General features: G+C 35.1%; 1 protein-coding gene across 3 annotated transcripts in view; it reads right to left on the bottom strand.

Annotated features, from left to right (window-relative positions):
- Nucleotides 1–1,681: 1,681 nt before the first annotated feature.
- The window catches only part of Alkbh8 (alkB homolog 8, tRNA methyltransferase), a 61,297-nt gene continuing 41,192 nt past the window's right edge, over nt 1,682–21,786 (bottom strand). For all 3 annotated transcript variants that reach the window (XM_021728955.3, XM_040285156.2, XM_005329075.5), the window contains exons 11-12: nt 17,031–17,180; nt 1,682–11,036 (exon numbers count right to left, since the gene is read on the bottom strand). In XM_021728955.3, coding sequence (XP_021584630.2) covers nt 10,494–11,036; nt 17,031–17,180 — 693 coding nt within the window. In that variant the 3' untranslated portion in view covers nt 1,682–10,493. The remainder of the gene's footprint in view (nt 11,037–17,030; nt 17,181–21,786) is intronic.

The raw sequence follows: 21,786 nt of genomic DNA on the forward strand, positions 1-21,786 counted from the left end.
CACACTCCCATTGACCTAACTTCCTTTCACTAGGCCTTATCTACTGAAGGTTCTACCATTTCCCAATAGTGCCATGGGCTGAGGTCCAAGTCTTCAAAACATCTGTCTTCAGAAGACAATTCAAAATCCAAAATATAACATCAGCAAAAAGGAAAATACTATTGATATATGCAAGAACATGGATAAATCTCAAAAGCATTGTCAAGATTTAGAAAAAATCTTATTTGTAGGGAAAAAAGTCAGACATAAAACCTTATACTTAAGTGCATGATTCTTTTTAAATAAAATTCTAGAAGAAGCAAAAGTAATTAATAGATCAGTTGTTGCCAAAAGTAGAGGGGATTAATTGAAAGAGGTAGAAAGGAGCTTTATGGGTGAAGGAAAAGTTCTCTTATCATGATTGCCATGGTGATGATTACATGACTACATGAAATTTCTAAAAATTCATCAAATTGTTCACTTAAAATTGGTAAATGTTATATGTAAAGTATACATTATAAAATATTACACAAAAAGATATTTGAAATATTGTCCTGTTATTTTAGAACTTCCTGTTCTAAACTGCCATAAAATTTGAAGCCTAAAATATATACACAAAACAATATATAAATTGGAAGTGTCCATTTAAATGAATTATCAAGAGAAATACTCTTATAAATACCACCCATGGAAAGAAAGAGAACATTGTGAACACCCAAAAAGGCCCACTAATATTCTCCAAGTAGAAATTCACAATTAACTTAGTCTTGTGAGAATGCAGTTTCATGTGTTTTTGATCTTTTACTTGAAGGAAACTGAGACTTAGCCTTATCCAAAAAGAGGGCTGGCCTTTGCTCTAGGCTTCTAGAATGTAATTCCTACCCATGGAAAGTCCTGCCTGAGAAACATGTTTACCTGGAGATAAACAAACCTTACAACCTTAGACCAAGCAGTATCGGCTCAACCTTCAGAGAGACTGGAGAATAAAAGTCAGCCACACACATGGTCAACCATGTCTACATGACCAAGTCTCAATAAAAAATCTGAACACCAAGGCTCAAGTGAGTTTCCCTGGTGGCAACACTTCATGTGTATTGTCATACAATGCTGCCAAGAGAAATCTGTTCTGTCCGTAACTCTACTTAGAGTGGACAACTGAAAATTCAATGCTCGGAACACTCTTCAACTCTGGTTCAGTGAACATCTTCCCCTGATTTTAGCTTGTATCCTTTTGCTGTAATAAACCATAACTATAACAGTTTCAGTGCCTTCTGTGAAACTTTCTCGTAAATCATCAAACCTGAGGATGGCCTTAGGAACACATGAGTTTGCAGTTGACTTCAGAAGTGTGGGTGTCTTGAGGAATGCCTGAACTTTATAGGGGAGGTCAGAAGTGATGGTGGTCTTAGGGATTCCTGAACTCTGCAGAAATCATACGACATTATCTTCTATATGGCTTCTTTTACTTAGTATTATGTTTCTGAGATTCATTCATATAATAGTTTGTAAGTACAGTTTCTCTAATTGTGTAATAAAATATTATATGAAGGGACTACAATTCTCACTCTACTACTAATGGTCACTTGAATATTTTTGAGATTTGCACTACTGGCACATCTACAAGAAAAGAACAGAAAAATCCATAAGCATAGAAGGAGATTTTAACACATCTTCTCAAATGACAAGAACAAGAAGACAAAAATTTAGAAAACAATATATTTATTATACAATTTAAAAATTAGGCTTGACATTACTCAATACCTAAATCTCTTCTGGGTCTTCTTTGGGAGAAATAATAAAGAAGTATTGCCCAAATGAATACTATATTCTTATATTAATTCAAGATCTATACAATTATTATTTCAGTGAATTTTCATATAGCTAGTCCAATTTTACAAGTAAAAAAACTAAAGCATAGAAACATTAAGAAATTTGCTCAAAATCACAGCTAATAAATGACAGATATAAATTTTAGCTTTTAGGAAATTTAATTCTAGAGCCAACTTCTGAATTCCTATGCTATTTTTCAACATGTTTCATTTTTCTTTCTTCTTGTATCTTTCTAGAAAATCATCAGTTTTATCTAAATTTTTAAAATTTATTAACAAGACTCAAACTTCAAATTTTGATGTGAAGTCCTAGAATAAATTATAGTCAGAATTAGTAGCTATTTCTGCCACATAAAAATAATAAACATAAACTATATTCTTTCTTCTCTTATCATGAATCTCATAAATTTATATGGAAGAAACAATACATCTTGATCTTGTACTGAAATGCCATGACAAAAAAATCCATTGTCTTAACTAAGACCAATTATCAGTCACTACAGATTTCAGAAAGTTCAAAGCTTGGAAATTAAACATCACTGACATTAATAATAAGATATATTATAGACCAGTACCCACAATTTACATAAAGTAATTTTCCTATAGAATAGTCTTAAGCCTGGTTACTACAAAAGCGATATCTGCTGGAGTAAAGTGTTGAAATTTTTGTTTTTAAGCCTTTCTCTTCTGTGTAATAATTGAATTGGTGGTAAACTTCCTAATTTTGTTCCTCCTGGAACCATGACATAAGCAATTATGTTAACTGAGTTACTATACAACATTATATAGATAAGCAAATAACTCCTGATTGTTCCTAGGCTGGGACAAACTATGACTAAACTACAAAAAACAAATAATGAAACCATAGGTTTGACTATAAGGGCATAGTTAGATCTGATTGGCAGCATAAAAGGACATGTTTAGGTTGTCTTTAGCACCTAGACCAATGAATTAGTAATACCACTTAACTCTTGGTAAGAAACTACAGTCTATTTCTCCCACTTAAAAAATAATCCTTTGCTCCTGGGTGAATGTCCCCTTGTGTGGGAAGCCATTCTCGAAAGTGATTGGGCACCTTCCTGGTTGGGTGTGAGGCATTCTGGCCAAACTGTGTCGGAGCTATCCCCACCCTCTCCAGGTGCCAGAGCCTGTCCGTGCGGGGGTGTGACTGACCATTGACCCTGAGGCCAATCACTGACCCTGACCTTGGAATGCTGGCCCCCTCGACCTTCATTAGATGTAATTTTCCCCTGAATTTCTTGTTCCCCAATAAAAGGCCACTCCCTGGCGTTCTCTCTCTCTCTCTCCTGCTAGTCCTGAGTAAGCCTTGCTGCCCCACTGGGTGGTTCGAGGCGAGAGCCAGAGGGAGGGCTGTCTCAGACCTGGTCAAAGAAGAAGGTAATTGAGTCTGTGTGTTTATTTTGATCTCACTAGTTAACTTCTATGCTACGAACCTCTTGTATGAAACCAGCGTGCTAGCTGCGCGGTGGACCCTTGACTTCCATTTTATTTTTTCATGGTATTTATCACTATGTGGCATGTAGTATTTATTTATTTATTTGCTTATTGTCTTTCTCCTCTTGAGAAGGTAACCTCCATAAAGGCAAGGGCTTTTTTCTTTCTTATTTGTTCATTATCATGCTGTAATTGATCCCAGGAATTTAATACTGGATACTCAAAACAGATCAGGACTCAGGAGATCTTATATAATAAGGGGAAAAGATCTCAAGCGCCACAGTCACAACAGCAACTGGAATCACAAACCAGAATGGTCCTTCCATAAATGCAGTAAAGCAATAAAGGAATTAAAGGAATCCCCATTCTTGGGAAGACTGGGGATGTCAGGGTGCAGAGAGTTTAGAGATCAGAGTCACTGACTGAAAAAACAGTAAGTATGCTACACAATATCCATGTATGGGAAAGAAGTCACTATCTCTCTCCCAGTGGCCTGGGTGGAGAACAGCAGAAGGAACCTGCAGCTCAGGGGTCGACAGCTAGGGGAGCAATTACTAGCAGACCTAAGTCTGGCTTGAAAAACAAGCCAGGCAAACCCAAGCTGTGTGACAGAGGGTATACCTAAGTGACTAGGAAAAAATCAAGCATGGAGGTTTACATAGAATACTGGTCACGGAAATCTACCTGACTTTCCCCTCACCTTCCAATCTAGCAGCTTGCAGAACAGGATGGGAGAGAAATAATAGACCAGGAATTCAAAAGGGCAGGGTCGGGGAGAGACTGAGTTTGGGGTGACTGAATCAGAGACCAGGAAGCATGGGGTCCACATGTGAAGTAATAGGCTAAGAACAGGCTCCTATACCACATGAGTGAAACCCAAAGGAGATTCCTGGGTGCAGTCTTCCAGCATGGACTGGCAATTGCTGGGCCCTGGAGGTGTACTGCTTTAAAATCTCCAGACCAGCTGACACTCAGCAAGAGACTGGAACATACCTAAACTTACATCCTGCCCCCAGGAACCATGCCTCCAGGACCAACCCTCTCACCCTAGCAAGCCCACCCATCCTTTGGGTGGGGTTAGCATTATATACAGACAACCCCACCTACCTGCTGAGAAGAAAACCTGGGAAACTTTTGAACTCCAATGGAAAAATTGTTCAATTTTTTATCAAAATTTATTTTTTAAAATCTCCTTTTTTTTTCAATCAATCACATTTCTACCATTTTTGAAACCAAGTATTTTTCATGCATCAGTTTATTGAGGACTGGGATGTCTGAATAGTATATTATAATTTTGTTGTGTATTATTTTACTTTTACTTTTTTCTATTTTTAATTTTTTACATTATACATATATTTCTTCTCACTTATCTGTTTCCCTGGATTCTCTTCTCTCTTTTCTCCTACTAACAGCCAATCTCTATAAATCCATCTTTCACACTTCCTATAATTTTTAAATTCTATAGTCTCTCCTCCTTTCTCATAAACATCACACCCTATACCACTTCTATTCTCACTTTGTCCACCACTTGAAATTTTAAACTCTTTTGCAAACTTACTGTTTATATTGTATACAATAATTGAACACATCCTTTCTGTTTATTGCAATAAAACTGTAACATCTTAGTAGGAGCTGTATTATTATTTGCATTGGATGCTGTTATTATTTGTCTCCCTATTAAAGGCGAGGTTCTGGAAGCCTTCAGGGACACTATAAATCTACAGGGTAGAAACTGTACTGCCTGAGATTCACACTGCAAAATGAGTTAGACACACAACATTAAAAACAAGGTGGGGGCTAGGGTTGTGGCTCAGAGGTGGAGCACTCACCTAGCATTCATGAGGTAGTGAATTCAATACTCAGCATTACATAAAAATAAAATAGATGTATTGTGTCAACGTACAACTAAAAAATAAATGCAAAAAAACCCCAAGGGAACAAATCACCCAAACAAACCAAGATGCTCCAATAATAGAATCTATTGACAACACAGTAGAAGAAATGACAGAGAAGGAGTTTAGAATGTACATAGTTAAACTGATCCACAACATAAAGGATGATGTAAGGAATAAAATCGGAGATACAATTCAGGAAGTGAAAGATCATTTCAATAAAGAGATAGAGATTCTGAAAAGAAATCATGCAGAAATCCTCAAAGTGAAGGAATCAATAATCCAAATTAAAAATTCAATGGAAAGCATCACCAACAGACCACAGGTAAGACAGAATCTCAAGCAATGAAGATAAAATATGTAATCTTGAAAATAAAGTTGACCATGAAGAGAAGTAGTTAAGAAACCATGAACAGGACTCCCAAGAATTATGGGATAACATCAAAAGACCAAATTTAAGACTTACTGGATAGATAAAGGTGTGGAGGTACAAACCAATAAAATAATATCAGAAAATTTCCCAAAGAATAAAATGGAAAATCAAATATTAGAGTCTTATAGGACCCCAAATATACAAAATTACTACAGACTCACACCAAGGCACATTATAATGAAAATGTCTAAAAATAGAGAAGGATAGAATTTTAAAGGCTGCAAGAGAAAATATCAGAGTACATTTAGAGGGAAACCAATTTGGATCTCATCTGATTTCTCAGCCCAGACTCTCAAAGCTGGGCAGTCTTGTATTCCAAGCTCTGAAAGAAAATGGATGCCAACCAACAATTTTATCCAGCAAAAATAAGCTTCAGATTAGAAGATGAAATAAAAACTTCTATGATAAACAAAAATTAAAATAATTCACAACTAGAAAGCCTGCACTATACAACTTCTCAACAAAACATTCCATGAAGATGAAATGGATTAAAAAAAAAGTGAAAACTAGTAAAGGGAGGAACTACACTGAAGAAATAGTCAATCAAAGGAGAAACTAATTCAAATTACAACCCAGAAATAAACCAAAATGACTCATACCTCAATAATAACCTTGAACTTTAATGGCCTAAACCCATCAATCCATAGACTGGCAGATTGGATTAAAAAACAAGACCCAACTATATGCTGTCTCCAAGACTCACCTGATGGGCAAAGACATCTACAGACTGAAGTGAAAGGATGGGAAAAATCATATCATTTACATGAACTCTGTAAATAAGCAGGAGTTGCTATCCCCATATCAGATAAGTGGACTTCAAATCAAAGTTAATCAGAAGGGTCAAAGAAGGATATTTCATAATGCTTAAAAGAATTATACATCAATAAGACATAATGATCATAAATATCTATGCCCCAAACATGGAGAATCTAAATACAACAAGCTAACCCTTCTCAATTTTAAAAATCAAACAGAACACAATACGATAATACTGAGTGACTTTCACACACCTCTCTCAACACTGGATAGATCCTCCAGACAAAAACTAAACAAACTACAGAACTAAATAATACAATCAATAATTGATGTAACAGACATATAGAATATTTCTCATCCATCAGTGAATGAATAAGACTTCTCAGCAGTACATGGATCCTTTTCTAAAACATATCCTATCTTATGCCACAAAGCAACTCCTAGAAAATACAAAAAAAAAAAAAAAACAGAGATAATACCTTACATTCTATCAGATCATAATGGAGTGAAATTAGAAATCAATGATAAAATAAAAAATAGAAGATACTCTAACACCTGGAGACTAAATAATATTCTAATGAATGAGGAATGGATAGCAAAACAAATCGAGGATGAAATAAAACTATACTTAGAAGTAAGTGAGAACTGCAACATAACATCAAAATCTCTGGGATACTATGAAGGCATTGAGGAAAGATTATTGCATTGAGCTTATTCATTAAAATAAAAAAGTCAATAAAAATATAACTTAACATTACATCTCAAATTCCAAGAAAAAGAACAAACCAACACCCAAAGCAGAAGACAGGAAATAATTAAAATCAGAGCTGAAATCAACGAAATTGAAACAAAAGAAACAATTCAAAAAACTGACAAAACAAAAAGTTGGTTCTTTGAAAAAATAAATAAAATTGATAAACCCCTAGCTATGCTAATGAGAAAATTCAAATTACTAAAATTTGTGATGAAAACAGACATATCACAATGGACGCTACTGAAATACAGAAGATAATCAAAAACTTTTTTGAAAACTTATACTCCAATAAAACAGAAAATCTTGAAGACAATGACAAATTTATAGAGACATGTGACCTACCCAAACTGAATTAGGAGAACTTAACAAAATTTAAACAGATCAATTTCAAGCAATAAAAAAAAAGACATCATCAAAGCCTACTAAGAAAAACTCAGGACCAGATGGATTCTCAGTCGAGTTCTAAAAGACCTTCAAAGAAGAATTAACACCAATACTTCTCAAACTATTCCATGAAATAGAAAGCTTCAGACCAATATCCCTGATGAACATAGATGTAAAAATTATCAATAAAATTCTGGCAAACTGCATACGTAAACGTATTAAGAAGATAGTGCACCATGATGAAGTGGGGTTGATTCCAGAGATGCAAAGCTAGTTCAACATATGGAAATCAATAAACATAATTCAGCACATCAATAGACTTAAAGACAAGAATCATATCATTATCTCAGTAGATGCAGAAAATGCATTTGACAAAATACAACACCCACCCCTGCATGTTCAAAACACTAGAAAAACTAGGATAGTAGGAATATACCTCGAACATTGTAAAAGCTATCTATGCTAAACCCAAGGGCAACATCATTCTAAATGGAGAAAAACTGAAAGCATTCCCTTTAAGAACTAGAACAAGACAAGAATTTTCACCACTTTTATTCAACATCATCCTTGAAACTCTGGCTAGAGCAATTAGAAGGAAGAAATTAAAGGGATACAAATAGGAAAAGAAGAACTCAAACTAGTATCACTATTTGCCAACAACATGATTCTGTATTTAGAAGATCCAAAAAATTCCACCAGAAAACTTCTAGAATAAATGAATTCAGCAAAGTAGCAGGATATAAAATCAACACCCACAAATAAAATGTACCCCTGTACATCAGTGATGAATCCATTGAGAGAGAAATTAGGAAAACTATCCAATTCAAAATAGCCTCAAAAAATTTTCTGGGAATCAATCTAACAAAAACCATGGAAGATTTCTATAGTGAAAACTCAGAATTCTAAAGAAAGAAATTAGAGAAGAACTTAGAAGATGGAAAGATCTCCCATGTTCTTGGATAGGCATAATTAACATTGTCAAAATGGTCATACTACCAAAAGCATTACAAAGATTTAGTGCAATTCCTATTAAAATCCCAATAACATTCTTCATAGAAATACAAAAAGCAATCATGAAATTCATTTGGAAAAATAAGAGATCCACAATAGCCAAAGTAATCCTTAGCAAGAAAAGTAAAATAGGAGGCATCACAATAAAAGACCTTAAATTATGTTACAGAGCTATTGTAACAAAAAAAAAAAAAAAAGCATGGCATTGGCACCAAAACCAACACACAGACCAAAGGTATAGAATAGAAGACACAGGGACAAACCCATATAAATATAGTTATCTCATACTAGACAAAGGTATACATTGAAGGAAAGACAGCCTCTTCAACAAATGGTGCTGGGAAAACTGGAAATCCATATGCAACAAAATGAAACTAAACCCCTATCTCTCAATCAACTCCAAGTAGATCAAGGACCCAGGAATTAAGACCAGAGAACCTGCACCTAATAGAAAAAAAAGTAGGCCTAAATCTTCACCAAGTTAGATTAGGACCTGACTTCCTTAACAAGATTTCTAAAGTGCAAGAAATAAAATAAAAATAATAACAAATGGGATGTATTCAAACTAAAAAGCTTCTTCTCAGCAAAACAATCACTAAGGTGAAAAGAGCCTATAGTATAGGAGCAAATTTTTACTACATGCATATCAGATACAGCACTAATCTCCAGGATATATAAAAAAAACTCAAAAAAACTTAATAGCAAAAAAACCCAAACAACCCAATTAATAAATGGGCTAAGGAACTGAACAGAGACACTTCACAGAAGAAGAAATACAATAAATTGACAAACATATGAAAAAAAATGTTCTTATCTCTAGCAATTAGAGAAATGCAAATCAAAACTACTAAGATTTCATCTCACTCCATTCAGAATGGCAATTATCAAGAATGCAAGCAAAAATAAATGTTGGCAAGGATGTGGAAAAAAAGGTACACTGATACATTGCTGATGGGACTGCAAATTGGCGCAACTATGGAAATTCCTCAGAAAACTTGGAATGGAACCATCATTTGACCCAGTTATCCCACTTCTTGGCTTAAACTCAAAGGACTTCAAATCTATGCATACTACAGAGACGCTGCCACATCAATGTTTATAGCAGCTCAACTCACAATAGCTAGACAATGAACCAGCTTAGGTGCCCTTCAACAGATAAATGAATAAAGAAAATTTAGTGTATACACACAATGGAATATTACTCAGCTTTAAAGAAAAGTGAAATATGGCATTTGCTGCTAAATGGATGGAACTGGAGAGTATCATACTAAGTGAAGTAAGCCAATCCCAAAGAACCAAAGGTCAAATGTTTTCTCTGATATGCAGATGCTAATTCATAATAAGGGGAGATGTTAGGGAAGAATAGAGGTACTTTGGATTAGACAGAGGCAAATGAAGGGAAGGGGAGTGGGTAAAGAAAAATAGTAGAATGAATTGGACATTATACTATGTGCATTTATGATTACACCACCTGTGTAATTCCACATCATGTACAAGCAGACAAATGAGAAGTTATACTCCATTTTATGTATGATGTGTCAAAATGCATGCTACCGTCATGTATAATTAGAACAAATTATAAAAAAGAACTGTAGATAAAACTTAAGATAATTTTCTATTGACCAAGAATAGTTTCTTTATTAAAATATTATATAATTACTTCAATAAGATTCAACATAATTCAGGTTCTTTGATGAATTTATAATAAAATATCATCTTCAAAATGCTGTACTCATGTTACATGAGAATCTCAAATACTTCGCAAATTACTTGAATCACTTTTAAACACCATCCTGAGTAGGGATGTAGGAAGAGCCTACATTTATAAAGTCAAAGTAGCAGATCAAATGTTTCCTAAGCAATCTCTATTTCCAAATTTCTCTCAGGATTTCTCCTTTTGTACTTCACCACAAGTTTTCTCTTTAATTAAAAGGACAATTAATTTAGTCTCCTTTTTTTCTAAAGTTTATTCTCTACATAAAATATGTTCACATAAATATTCAGATCTTTTGAAGAATCACACACCAGTTTCCTTGATCATAGTAGCTTTGCAGAATGCTGACATTACTCAAAGTCTGGCAGGCGGCTTCCAATTCTCCATCACAGAACACATGATAGTATCGATGAAACACAGAACCTGGGTCATGAGACCTTATTGGACCAAATGGCTCAACAGGTTTGTCTTTACCAAGGTTTCCTTTAAGATGCCAGGGAACCAGTACATCTTGAGAATGAAAAGTAGTCCTGTTGGTGTGAATAGGCAGCTCAGAATTAGTGACTTTCCTTGAATTGCATCCTCCCTCCTGAATGGAGGGGACAGAAGCTGCTGAGTCTTGACTGTTCGCATCAGGCATTTGCTCCACAAGCTGCCCTTGCATAGATGTATCACTGATCTCTTTCTTTCCTTGGCTAATTCTGTTTTCTTTAAGATATTTGGACTTCTGGTTATTATATTCTTGTTCCATTGCCCAGACATAAATGAGTGCCTTCCCTCCAGGTCTCAAGAGTCGAACAAGTTCTTGGAGAGCTGCCACTCTACGCTCCTAAAAAAAAAAAAAAAAAAAAAAACACATGCACACATTGCCATTTAAGAACCTGGAGGAGACATAGAGTGAAAATGTAAAAATAAAACTAACTGTAGGCCTACAGTTACAATTATCAGTAAGAAAATCTAACAAAATGTTTTATATAAACACAAAAAAGATAAAAAGGAAGGGGCATTTTGTTCTATGCCTTTTATTAATTTCCCCCATGACTTTCCTTAATTGGCTGGCTAGGACACATGGAAACAACAGATTTAGAGTTACAAGTGGTAATATGAGGCACTTTTAGGGGAATCATTACATTTATATTTACAAAATATTGCCCAAGATAGATTATAGAGACTTCAACTTACAGTTTTGATGAAATAGTTTGTATTAATTCTCCCACTGAAAATAATCACAAAGCCTGGATGAAATACAGGTTGATTAGCTCCTATCTGAAATGCTTGGGACCAGATTTTTGGATTCTGAAATATTTTCATATATATAATGAAGTGTCTTGAGGATGAATCCCAAGCCTAAATACGAAATTCATTTAGGTTTCATATAGTCTTTATACATATAGCCTGAAGGCAATTTTATATGATACTTTTAATGTGCCTTGTATCATGTCAGCAACCCATCATGTGAAGTCGGGTGTGGAGTGGCATCAAGTTAGTGTTCAAACATTTCAAGTTTTGGAGCATTTCTGATTTTTAGATTAGGGATGCTCATCTACACATAAAACAGCTACTTAAAGGCACTGGAGATCAACTCTGGAAGGTGGATCTGACAGGCTATAATCCCTCAGAGAATTTGATAATTCACAGGGTGGGAGAATAAAATATAAGAAGGAAGCAGAAATCTCACTGGCCTGAGGAAATAAGGCTTGGAATATAGGAAAATTAAAGCAGCTGAGAATTGGGAGACAGAATCATAGGTAAAGGAACTGCTAGGAAGTGATTCTGAAAATCTATATGCAAACTCCTCTAGAAGGACTTGCGGATTCCTAAATTGCATGAGCACTGAGTGAAATTCTAAGAACACAGCAGAAAGGCAGCTAGGAAATTAAAAAGCTAGACAGAATTTAAGTAGCCAAACAAGGCTAGAGAGAAAGTCAATGGATTTCACAGTCCACCATGGGGTAATGATCTTGGAATATAACCCAGGCTTTTGCTTGAGACCAAGAAGGGCCATATTCTAGAAAGGGAGAGGGGGGAAAAAAAAGGGTATAAATCAGTTCTAATGAAGCATAAAACCAATCCTTTACAGAATTAAAGAGATCTGCTTATATTTATCAGCTTGCCATAATTTAATCCTTTTTGGAGAAAGATAAAATATCCAAATCTTTTAATACAAAATGTCCATCATCCAATACAAAATTATGAGGTATGTTAAAATCAATCATGACCAAATGACTGAGAATCAGAGCAAAAGAAGACCACAGAAGTAAACCCCCCCAAAGACTTCAAAATTACTGTGGTTAATACATTCATGAAAATAGAAAGAAGGAACTTCAGTAAAGACATAAAATACATTAAATATATTAAGAAGTCAGACAAAAATTCTATAACAGAAAAAAGCAATAGATTATTTAACAGCAAATTAGATACACTGCAACAAAGATTTATTCAATTAGAATTCAGACTAGAACAAATTTCCCAGGTTAAAACACAGGGATGGAATATATAGAAATATTATCATTCTAGAATTAAAGCCTAGTTATAATCTTTTTTAAAATAAAGACAAAATATAAAGATTTCATATTTGCAAAACGTGAGAAAATCTGTCATCAATATACCTATACTTAAAAAAAATAAGGATTCTTCAAGAAATAGAAATCTAAACCCTTTAAAACCTTAGTTAATCAGAGTCTCACAATGTTAGGAAGGGTAAACACACCAACTGAAGGTAGACAATAAAGTCATGGATACATACTACAATGCCTATGTCAACCACTGAAAAAATAGAATCTAACCAGCAAACTTACAGAGGAGGAAAAATATAATAATAAACTGCATTAAGGTTATAAGGCTAGCAAACAAAAGAACTGAGATTATAAATGTTTATATATATATATGTGTGTGCTCTTTGATAAAAAGAAATTGATCTTACTGGTTTCTTAGTCTCAGATAATGTCAAATTGTCAAAGTGACACGCAATTCTAACATGCAATGGGTTATTCATAATGGCCCAAAAGCCCAAGAAATAACCTCAGATTATATGTTAAAAGAGGAGGAAGCACCTTTAGCATGAGTAATTTATAGAGTTAATAGAAGAAAACTTGAGAATTTGTCCAGGGTGGGTCTAGGAGTTGGGAAATATTGTGAAATCAAGCTGAAAAATCTAAGATGAGATCATTTTATTGAATATAAAATAAAACAATAACATTTACTGAGCTCTTACAACATACAAGACACTAAGATAGGAATTTATGCATTGTTTCATTTATCCTGACAACAACCTTATGAGATAGGCTACTGTCATCTTATTTTACAGATGGGCAACCTAAGTATTCAGAGACCTAAGTATTCAGAAGGTAAAAAGAATACAAAATGGTAGAAGTAGTTACATTAGGGAGGAGAATGCTGATGTCAGAATGTAAGTGGATTAAAAATGACATATACTGGGATCAGGCAGGAATGAAAACTAAAGTGGTAAAGGAATGAAGTACAGGGCAGTAGAATTCTTCTACTAAAACTTCAATGCTCTTACCTTATTGTCTCCAGATACTTGGACTGTCAAAATAGCCTTTCTATAGTCAGTCTTGCCTCCTATCTTAAACCACCCTCCACAGTGTCTAAGAATGATCCCTGTATGGCATATATCTGATCAAGGCACTCCCATTTGTAAGATCTTTCAATGTCTCTAAAAATCAAAATCACTACTATGGCACTCAATCAGCAACATAAAATCTAAACCAACCAACACATAAATCAATGTTACCTCCTCCACTCAAATATGAACTCTATGAATGCAGGGACTTGGGCTTCACCATTTGTATTCCCAGCCACTTGTTCCCAGCCAGCATACAACTAATTTTCAATGAATTAGTTTTTATCGTGGTAAAAAACACATGATATAAAATTTGCCATTTTAATCATTTTAAGTGTTCACAAATTAGTGATGTTAATTACACTCATACTGTTATATAACCATCATCACTGTCCATCACCAAACTGAAACTCAAACCAAACTGAAACTCTGTACAAGGTAAATAATAACTCCCATTCTAACTTCCCCAGCATCTGAGAATCACTATAGTACTTTCTGTCTCTATGAATTTAACTTTTCTAGGTTCTGCATGTAAGTACTTCAAAATATTTTTCCATTTCTGTCTGGCTTATTTCACTTAGTATAATGTCCTCAAGGTTCAGTTACATTGTAGCATATATCAGAATTTCCTTCCCTTTTCAATCTGAATAATATTCAATATTCCACTATATGTATATAGTTTACATTTTGTTCACACAGTCATCCATCAATGGACGTCTGAGCTATTTCCACATTTTGGATCTAGTGAATAATGGCTCTATGATCATGGGTGTACAAATATTGCAAGTCTATATGCTTTCAGTTTGGGAGGGGAAGGGCTATATATCTAGAAGTAGATTTATATGGTATTTCTATGTTTAATTTTCTGAGGAACTGCCACAATGTTTTCCCCAGTGGCTACACTATTCTGTTTTTACCAGCAATGCAGAAGGGCTCTAATTTCTCCACATCCTTGCTAAGAATATTATTTTCTATATTTCTGGTAATAGCTATCCTAATGTGTGTGAACTGCTACTTCACTGTAGTTTTGATTTGCACTTTCCTAATGATTCATGATGTTGAGTACTTTTCCATGTGCTTATTGGCCATTTGTATTTTTACTTTTAAAGTACCTATTTAAATCCTTCATCTTTTTGTATTGGGTTGTTTGTTGCTTTGTTATCACATTTTAGGAGTTCTGCATGTATTTTAGATATTAATTCCCTATCAGACACAATTTGTAAATATTATTTTCCATTCCATGGGATGCATCTTCTCTCTCTTGATAAGTGTTGTAAGTGTTGTTTGATGCACATAAGTTTTAATTTTGACAAAGTCCAATTTCTCTATTTTTTTCACTTGTTGCCCATGTTCTTAGAACCATAACCAAAAAATCATTACTAAACTCAATATCACAGAGCTTTTCTCCTATATTTTCTTCCATGTTTTCTTCTTAGAGTTTTATAGTTTGGGCTCTTATAGGGCTTTGATCCAACTTGATCTTTTTTACATGGTAAATGAATGAATTTTAAATAGTTAACAAGAAATATGGAGAGAAAGGTGAAAATGACAAATTTCTAAGGAGACAGGGGAAAGGGTCCAACATATACATGCAATTGCAAAAAAATGGATACAGATATTGTCTGTGTATTTTACTTTCTTTCATACTTTGAAGATAGTCCTCTTTCATAGAATAAGCTGTGGCTGAAGGAACTAAAGTGTGCCAAACATTTCTTCCAAATGAAGGGGATTTTTAAATTCACAGGTATAGCAATTGCTTACAAGCCTTTCTCTGTTTGTAGTAATTCTTCTAAGTACTGAAGGCTTTTAAGATAGTCCCCTTACTCTGTCTGCTGCAGTCCAGCAGAATCTCCCAGATACTACTAAAAAATAAAGAGCTAACAACTGAAGAGACAAATGTCATAGAGGCTTTTCTGATTTGTTTTGAAATCAGGCAAGGACATAAGGTCTACTGTATCTGCCAGAGACCCATAATGCAAGCTATATGATTCTTGTTTACATCAGGGGAGGAACTACTGATGCTTACAAAAATATACAAAAAAATAAGCTTTTTTTTCCCTTTAAGTAAAACATAAAATATTAAATTAATTTATTTAAAACTTAAGAAGATTTTGTTTGTTTTTAATATTTTTACTTTTTAAAACATTTTTTAGCCATATTTTTATTGGTGCATGATAGAGGGACTCAGTGTTAACATATTTGTACAGGCACACACATGACATAACAATAGGATTTGGACAATATAATTTCTCAAGATTTCCCCTTCTTACTCTTCTTCTCTCCTCCTGATCACTTTCCTCTATGCTACTATCTCTCTTTGATTTTCCTGATATCCCCCTCCCCAACTTTCTTTTCCTTTTTTCTCTCTAAGTTCCACATATCAGAAAACATATGACCCTGTACTTTCGGAACTTAGCTTATTTTGCTTAACATAATGTTCTCAAGTTCCATCCAAATGACATGGTTTCAATCTTCTTTATGGCTGAACAAAACTCTAATGTGTACGTATACCGCATTTTCTTTATCCATTCATCCACTGATGGACACCAGGACTGGCTCCATAATTTGCCTATTGTGAATTGTGCTGCTATAAACATGGGTACCCATATGTCACTATAATATAATGACCTTAATTCTTGAAGATAAATACCAAGGAGTAGTATAATTGGGTCATAAGGTGGTTCTATTCCTAATGTGTATGAACTGCTACTTCTTTTGAGGAACCTCCATATTGATTTCCATAAAGGTTGTACAAATCTTAATCTTACCTACAATGTAAAAGTGAAAAATTAAAAACATTTTAAGAGTTAACATACTACTACAGAGTTCTGAAGAACAGTGTGGGTTGAGAAAGCAAGTGGGAAAGACAGAGAAGAGACTCAGAATCTGAGGAGTGATATAAACTCATGAAGCCTAGTCTCAAAGTCTTTTCCAACTAAAATTCTGGGACTCTGTGGGTCTGAAGGAAGGCATTTAGAAATGAATGGCGACCTGGGTAGAAAAAGGCTATAATATACAGCAATAGTAGCATAGAGTCCCATTAGGCCTCTGTTTAAGTAACCAGAACTCTGATGTAGCCTTATCTTTGTCATACATGCTCTCTTCAATGAGAATGGATCATGTAGTGGAAAAAGATGAGAAGCTAAAATAGGGTCCAACATCAATAAGTTAATGAACTTTTGCTGCCACTTACTGACAAAAATCTTGGAGAAAGAAAAACATATTTTTTTAAATACTTACTGCTGTTGAAAAATGGTGAATAACAGCAATGGAGATGCAGGCATCACAAGATCCACTGCGAACTGGAATAGCCAACGCATCACACACAAAGGCCTGAAGCTGCTTCTCTCTACAAATGTCCACAAGGCTTTGGCTACGATCACAACCAATCTTTAAGAGAAAAAAGTTCAAACTGTTTTGTTTGAATTTTAAAAGAAATTAAGAGCTATGGGTTTATTCCGTACCTTAAAGTCATTAAATAGATTTCATATTTATCGTGAAATGGTCTCAAACCATGATATTTCCAGTTCAGATAGTCAGCACAAAGTCAGAATATATAATGCTCATGATAACATTTATTATCTTAACAAATATCAAACAGAACTCAAATTAGTGAATAAAAACAAAATGACTAAAAAAAATGATGGCAATGAAAATGGGAGGTCCAAATTTGCACCTAATTGATCACCATTCAGAATGTTCATCTTTCTGTAACATTACATATAAAAATCAAAACTGTCCCCAAAACATAGACATTTTAGACTTTTAGGGGAGCTACAATGAACATGATCTAAGGTATCTTTCATTACTATATATACTATATGGTGGTGATCTAGATAGCAGGAGGATGGGTGATTTTTTTTTTCTGCTTCTTTATACTTTTCAACATGTATTACTCTTTTTTTTAAGAGAGAGAGAGAGAGAATTTTTTAATATTTATTTTTTAGTTTTCGGTGGACACAACATCTTTATTTTATTTTTATGTAGTGCTGAGGTTTGAACCCAGCGGCCCGCACATGCGAGGCGAGGGCGCCACCACTTGAGCCATATCCCCAGTCCATGTATTACTTTTATAAGAAAATAAAATCCAAAAAAATCCATAAAAGTAAAATCATTTATCCTACTTAGCCTTATCAAGAATAAAGTGCTGAATTCAAAACTTGTAAAATGCTACTTAGTTAAATCTTTTAGTATAACCAAGCCTTCTATGGGAATGTTGTTACTGAAGGCAGTTAGCAACATGCTTTCATGTTTCAAGTAATGGAGGCCAAATGTGCCTTACACATGTCTGGTTCTGCAGAAAGTGTTCAGGGACTGGGACTTCCCACCTTCTCCCTAGTTTTACTGTTGTTTTTGTATACAGTTTTGCTGTTTAATTCTATGAAGACTATATATATGAATACTATATTCATATGAAATTCTAATACCAAAGATATACACACATATATAAGGCAGTCTTATAAAATATGTTTACACTCACACACACACACACACACACACACACACACATATATGCAGTCGCAATGTGCACATGTAAATTAGAAGGAAAATGGGAGGGGCATAAGAAATGTTAAATCATTAATAAATAATCATTTTCAGAAATCTCTTCTTAATCCAATCTCTATGATGAGGAAAAAAGAATCGTAAAAGCAGATTTAATAAAAACAGAAGTGGCCAGCTCAAAATATTTACTCATGATCCTTGAGATTCTCTCAGTTCTGAGAATAAAGAATATGAATCCTCATATCAAAATAATTCTTTAGCAGTTAAATCACATTGCCATGCCAATCATATTTAATGAATTTGCTGAATTTCTAATAGGCATTTAACAGCTTTTATATTCTATCTCAGAGCTGCTTTAATTTATGAAGTGGAATAAAAGGCACTAAGCTAGAGGTAAAGTACAGCAATTTTATGTGAAATACTTAAAGACGGAAAAGTACTAAGGGGCTATTAATAACAGTGGCATAATTCCCAATTGTTTCCTTATCTGTTTAAGATCCATGCCTGAATTACTGCTTTTATTTATTTTCACCAATATTCTATGTCACCCAGCCAACAGTTACAATATCAATGTGTACACACACACACACACACACACACACACACACACACACACACAAACACACGGGGGGCGGGGGGAGAGAGAGAGAGAGAGAGAGAATATTTTTGTGCTTGCTACCTTTTGTTACATTTAAATTCAGTTCACAGACTCAGAAGTTTCAATTAGGCCCAATTCTGACAGCTAAACCTTACTAAGAGCCAACAGGAAAAAATCCAGCTTGCCTATAAAACAAATCCTCAGAGACAGGGCTCAATAGTCACTCAGAAGAGGAGAATTATTATCTGAGGACCACAGATAAAAACAGAACAAGAACAGCAGCCAAACAAAACAAGAGGAAATTTTCTCCTTCTTGTCAGGCTCTTAGGTCTGTTAGCTCATACCACTCCTTTTCACCAAGAAGAAACTGTGCAGCAAATTTTAGTAATAAAGCACCAGACCTAGTATAGATTCCTCACTGACATGGCACTGACTCATACCTGGCTCACGACTTTCACATTTCCATTATTTTGCTGGGTTTCCCATATACAGTAGTCAAAACATCACAATTGTTTTACTTTTCTATTTTAAATCGATATAAGTTTTAATACCAAGGATAATGTCAAGTATTTTAAATTCTCCCTAATAATGTTACCTAATGACAAAAACCAAAGAGAAAATGGCTTATTTTGCAAACACTCAACATATATTCAAGATCTCTTTAACATATTTCTGTTAGACAAAGATCATGACACAAAAGTATGTATTAAATTAAAGTATGTGATTTTTTTACTCCTATATATATTTAAACTTCAACAAAACATTAAGTATACAACTCTGGAAGCATAGGTAAACACAAAAATATTCAAGCTATTAATCAAAGGGGCAAATTAAAATAAAAATTCCATTCTTCTCCTATTAAACTGATTGGGTTAAGATTTTCATAACCCAATAATTTCTTCTCTGAATATTCCAGCATTGTCTCACTTGTAAGCTTTTGGAGGACACCTTATATCCAAACCATAACATTCCACCCCTGGCCCCCAAAAGCTCACAAATATCTCACAATGCAAAATACATGTAGTCTATTCCCAAGAGTCCCCATAGTCTCAACATTTCTGAGATTGCTCAAAGTTCAAGTCCAAAGCTTTCTCTGAGGCTCTAGGCAATCTCACATTGTAAGTTCCTGTAAAATTAAAAGCAATTTACAAATATCCAATATATAAGGTACTGAGTAAATATCTCCATTTACAAAAATAGGGACATAGAAAGAAGGAATGGGACCAAAGCAAGACTGAAAATCAGGTGGGCAAACAAGTTCTATATCAGGCATCTGGAGTACATGGCATGATGTCCTCTCAAAGGGCTTGGGTAGTTCCACCCCAATGGCCTTGTTTGTTGCAGCACAACTGGCCTTTCTGTTGAATTCTTTCTGCTCCATTCTTGTAGCTTTCCTCAGCAGATGTTCCATGTTACTGGCATTTATTAATCTTGGGGGTCTCCACTGCAGATTTGGTTTCTTCCTCCTATCTCCATGCTTTGCCCTCTCAGGGGCTGCCCACTGGGATTTCAACCCTGTAGCACTTTGCTTGTCCTTCTAGGCTTTCCTTTGCAATCTTGGTGGAAGCCTCCATGACCCCCTAACTTCAGCATCCTGCATTCTGCAGAACCAGCACCTCATGGTTGTCGCCAAGGTCTGTCACCATTTCAAGGAACAGTAAAGCCTCCAGAGACGCTGGCTGCAGCAGCTTTCAAGTGTCTAGGTAGCTTATCATGTTGTACCAGGTCCCCTGGTACAAGAAGGATTCCCTAATGGCCTCAGGAGAATTTTTACTTTTATTCTCTCAAGCTTTAGATGGGTGTGGTCTTGCCAGCTCCTGAGATGCCCTCAAGTCATCTTTCTTATTGTCCCTGTAGCATTTTTCAGTAGCGGTAATGTCTTTAACAACTGCAACTTCCTTAGACCTAGTTTTACTTCTGCCTTTCAAGTCCACATTTTCCAAATCTTTCTATTCTGCTTTCTATTCCTGATTATCACAAGAAATTTGGCTAAAAGCAGCCAACAATAACCATGCCACCGCCTGAATGCTATGCTGCCTAGACATTACTTCTGGCAGATTATGAAGTCCATCACTTTTAAAATCAGCTTCACAGAAAGTCTCAGGGCAAGGACAAAATGCAGATAACTTCTCAGAACAAAACATGAATGGCCTCTACTCCAAATTCCAATCAAGTCCTCCTTTTCTGAACTCTCTTGAGCCCTGTCTTCACCATCCACAGTCCTACTGACATCCTGGTCTTCTGAGCTCCCATCAGAATAGGTCATTAAGCTCCATTTATAACAACTTAAAACATTTCCAACTTGTACTATGTTTATACACCTCAAAATTCCTCCCACCAGTTCCAAAATGCTCCAAAAACTTATGAACCACATGTTCAGACCAGTCACAGCAATGACCCCACTCTTGGTACCAATTTCTATTTTAGTCATCTTTTTTGCTGCTGTAACTAAAAGACCCAACCAGATAGCTATAGAGGAGGAAAAGTTTATTTAGGGGCTCCCAGTTTCAGAGGTCTCAATCCATAGACAGCAGACTTCCTTGGGGCTTGAGGTAAGGCAGAACATCAAGGCAGAAGAGTGTGGCGTAGGGAAGTGGCTCATATGGTGATCAGACAGCAGAGAAGAGGTCTCTACTTGCCAGATACAAATAGATACCTCAAAGCCATGTCCCTAGTACCCTACTTCCTCCAGCCACACTCCACCAGCCTTCAGTTACCACTCAATTAATACCATCAAGTGATTAATTCACTAATTGGGTTAGTAAAGCTTTCATAAGAGCAAGAGCAGATGTGGCTCTGATATAGGAAAAGAACAAATTCACCACATACACTTATGAAAAGCAGTTCATAAAATTATTATGATGAAAGACCAAGGTAGTACACATTGATCATCTC

Source organism: Ictidomys tridecemlineatus, chromosome 4, assembly GCF_052094955.1.
Source record: "Ictidomys tridecemlineatus isolate mIctTri1 chromosome 4, mIctTri1.hap1, whole genome shotgun sequence".
In the NCBI taxonomy this organism is placed as follows: Eukaryota; Metazoa; Chordata; class Mammalia; order Rodentia; family Sciuridae; genus Ictidomys; species Ictidomys tridecemlineatus.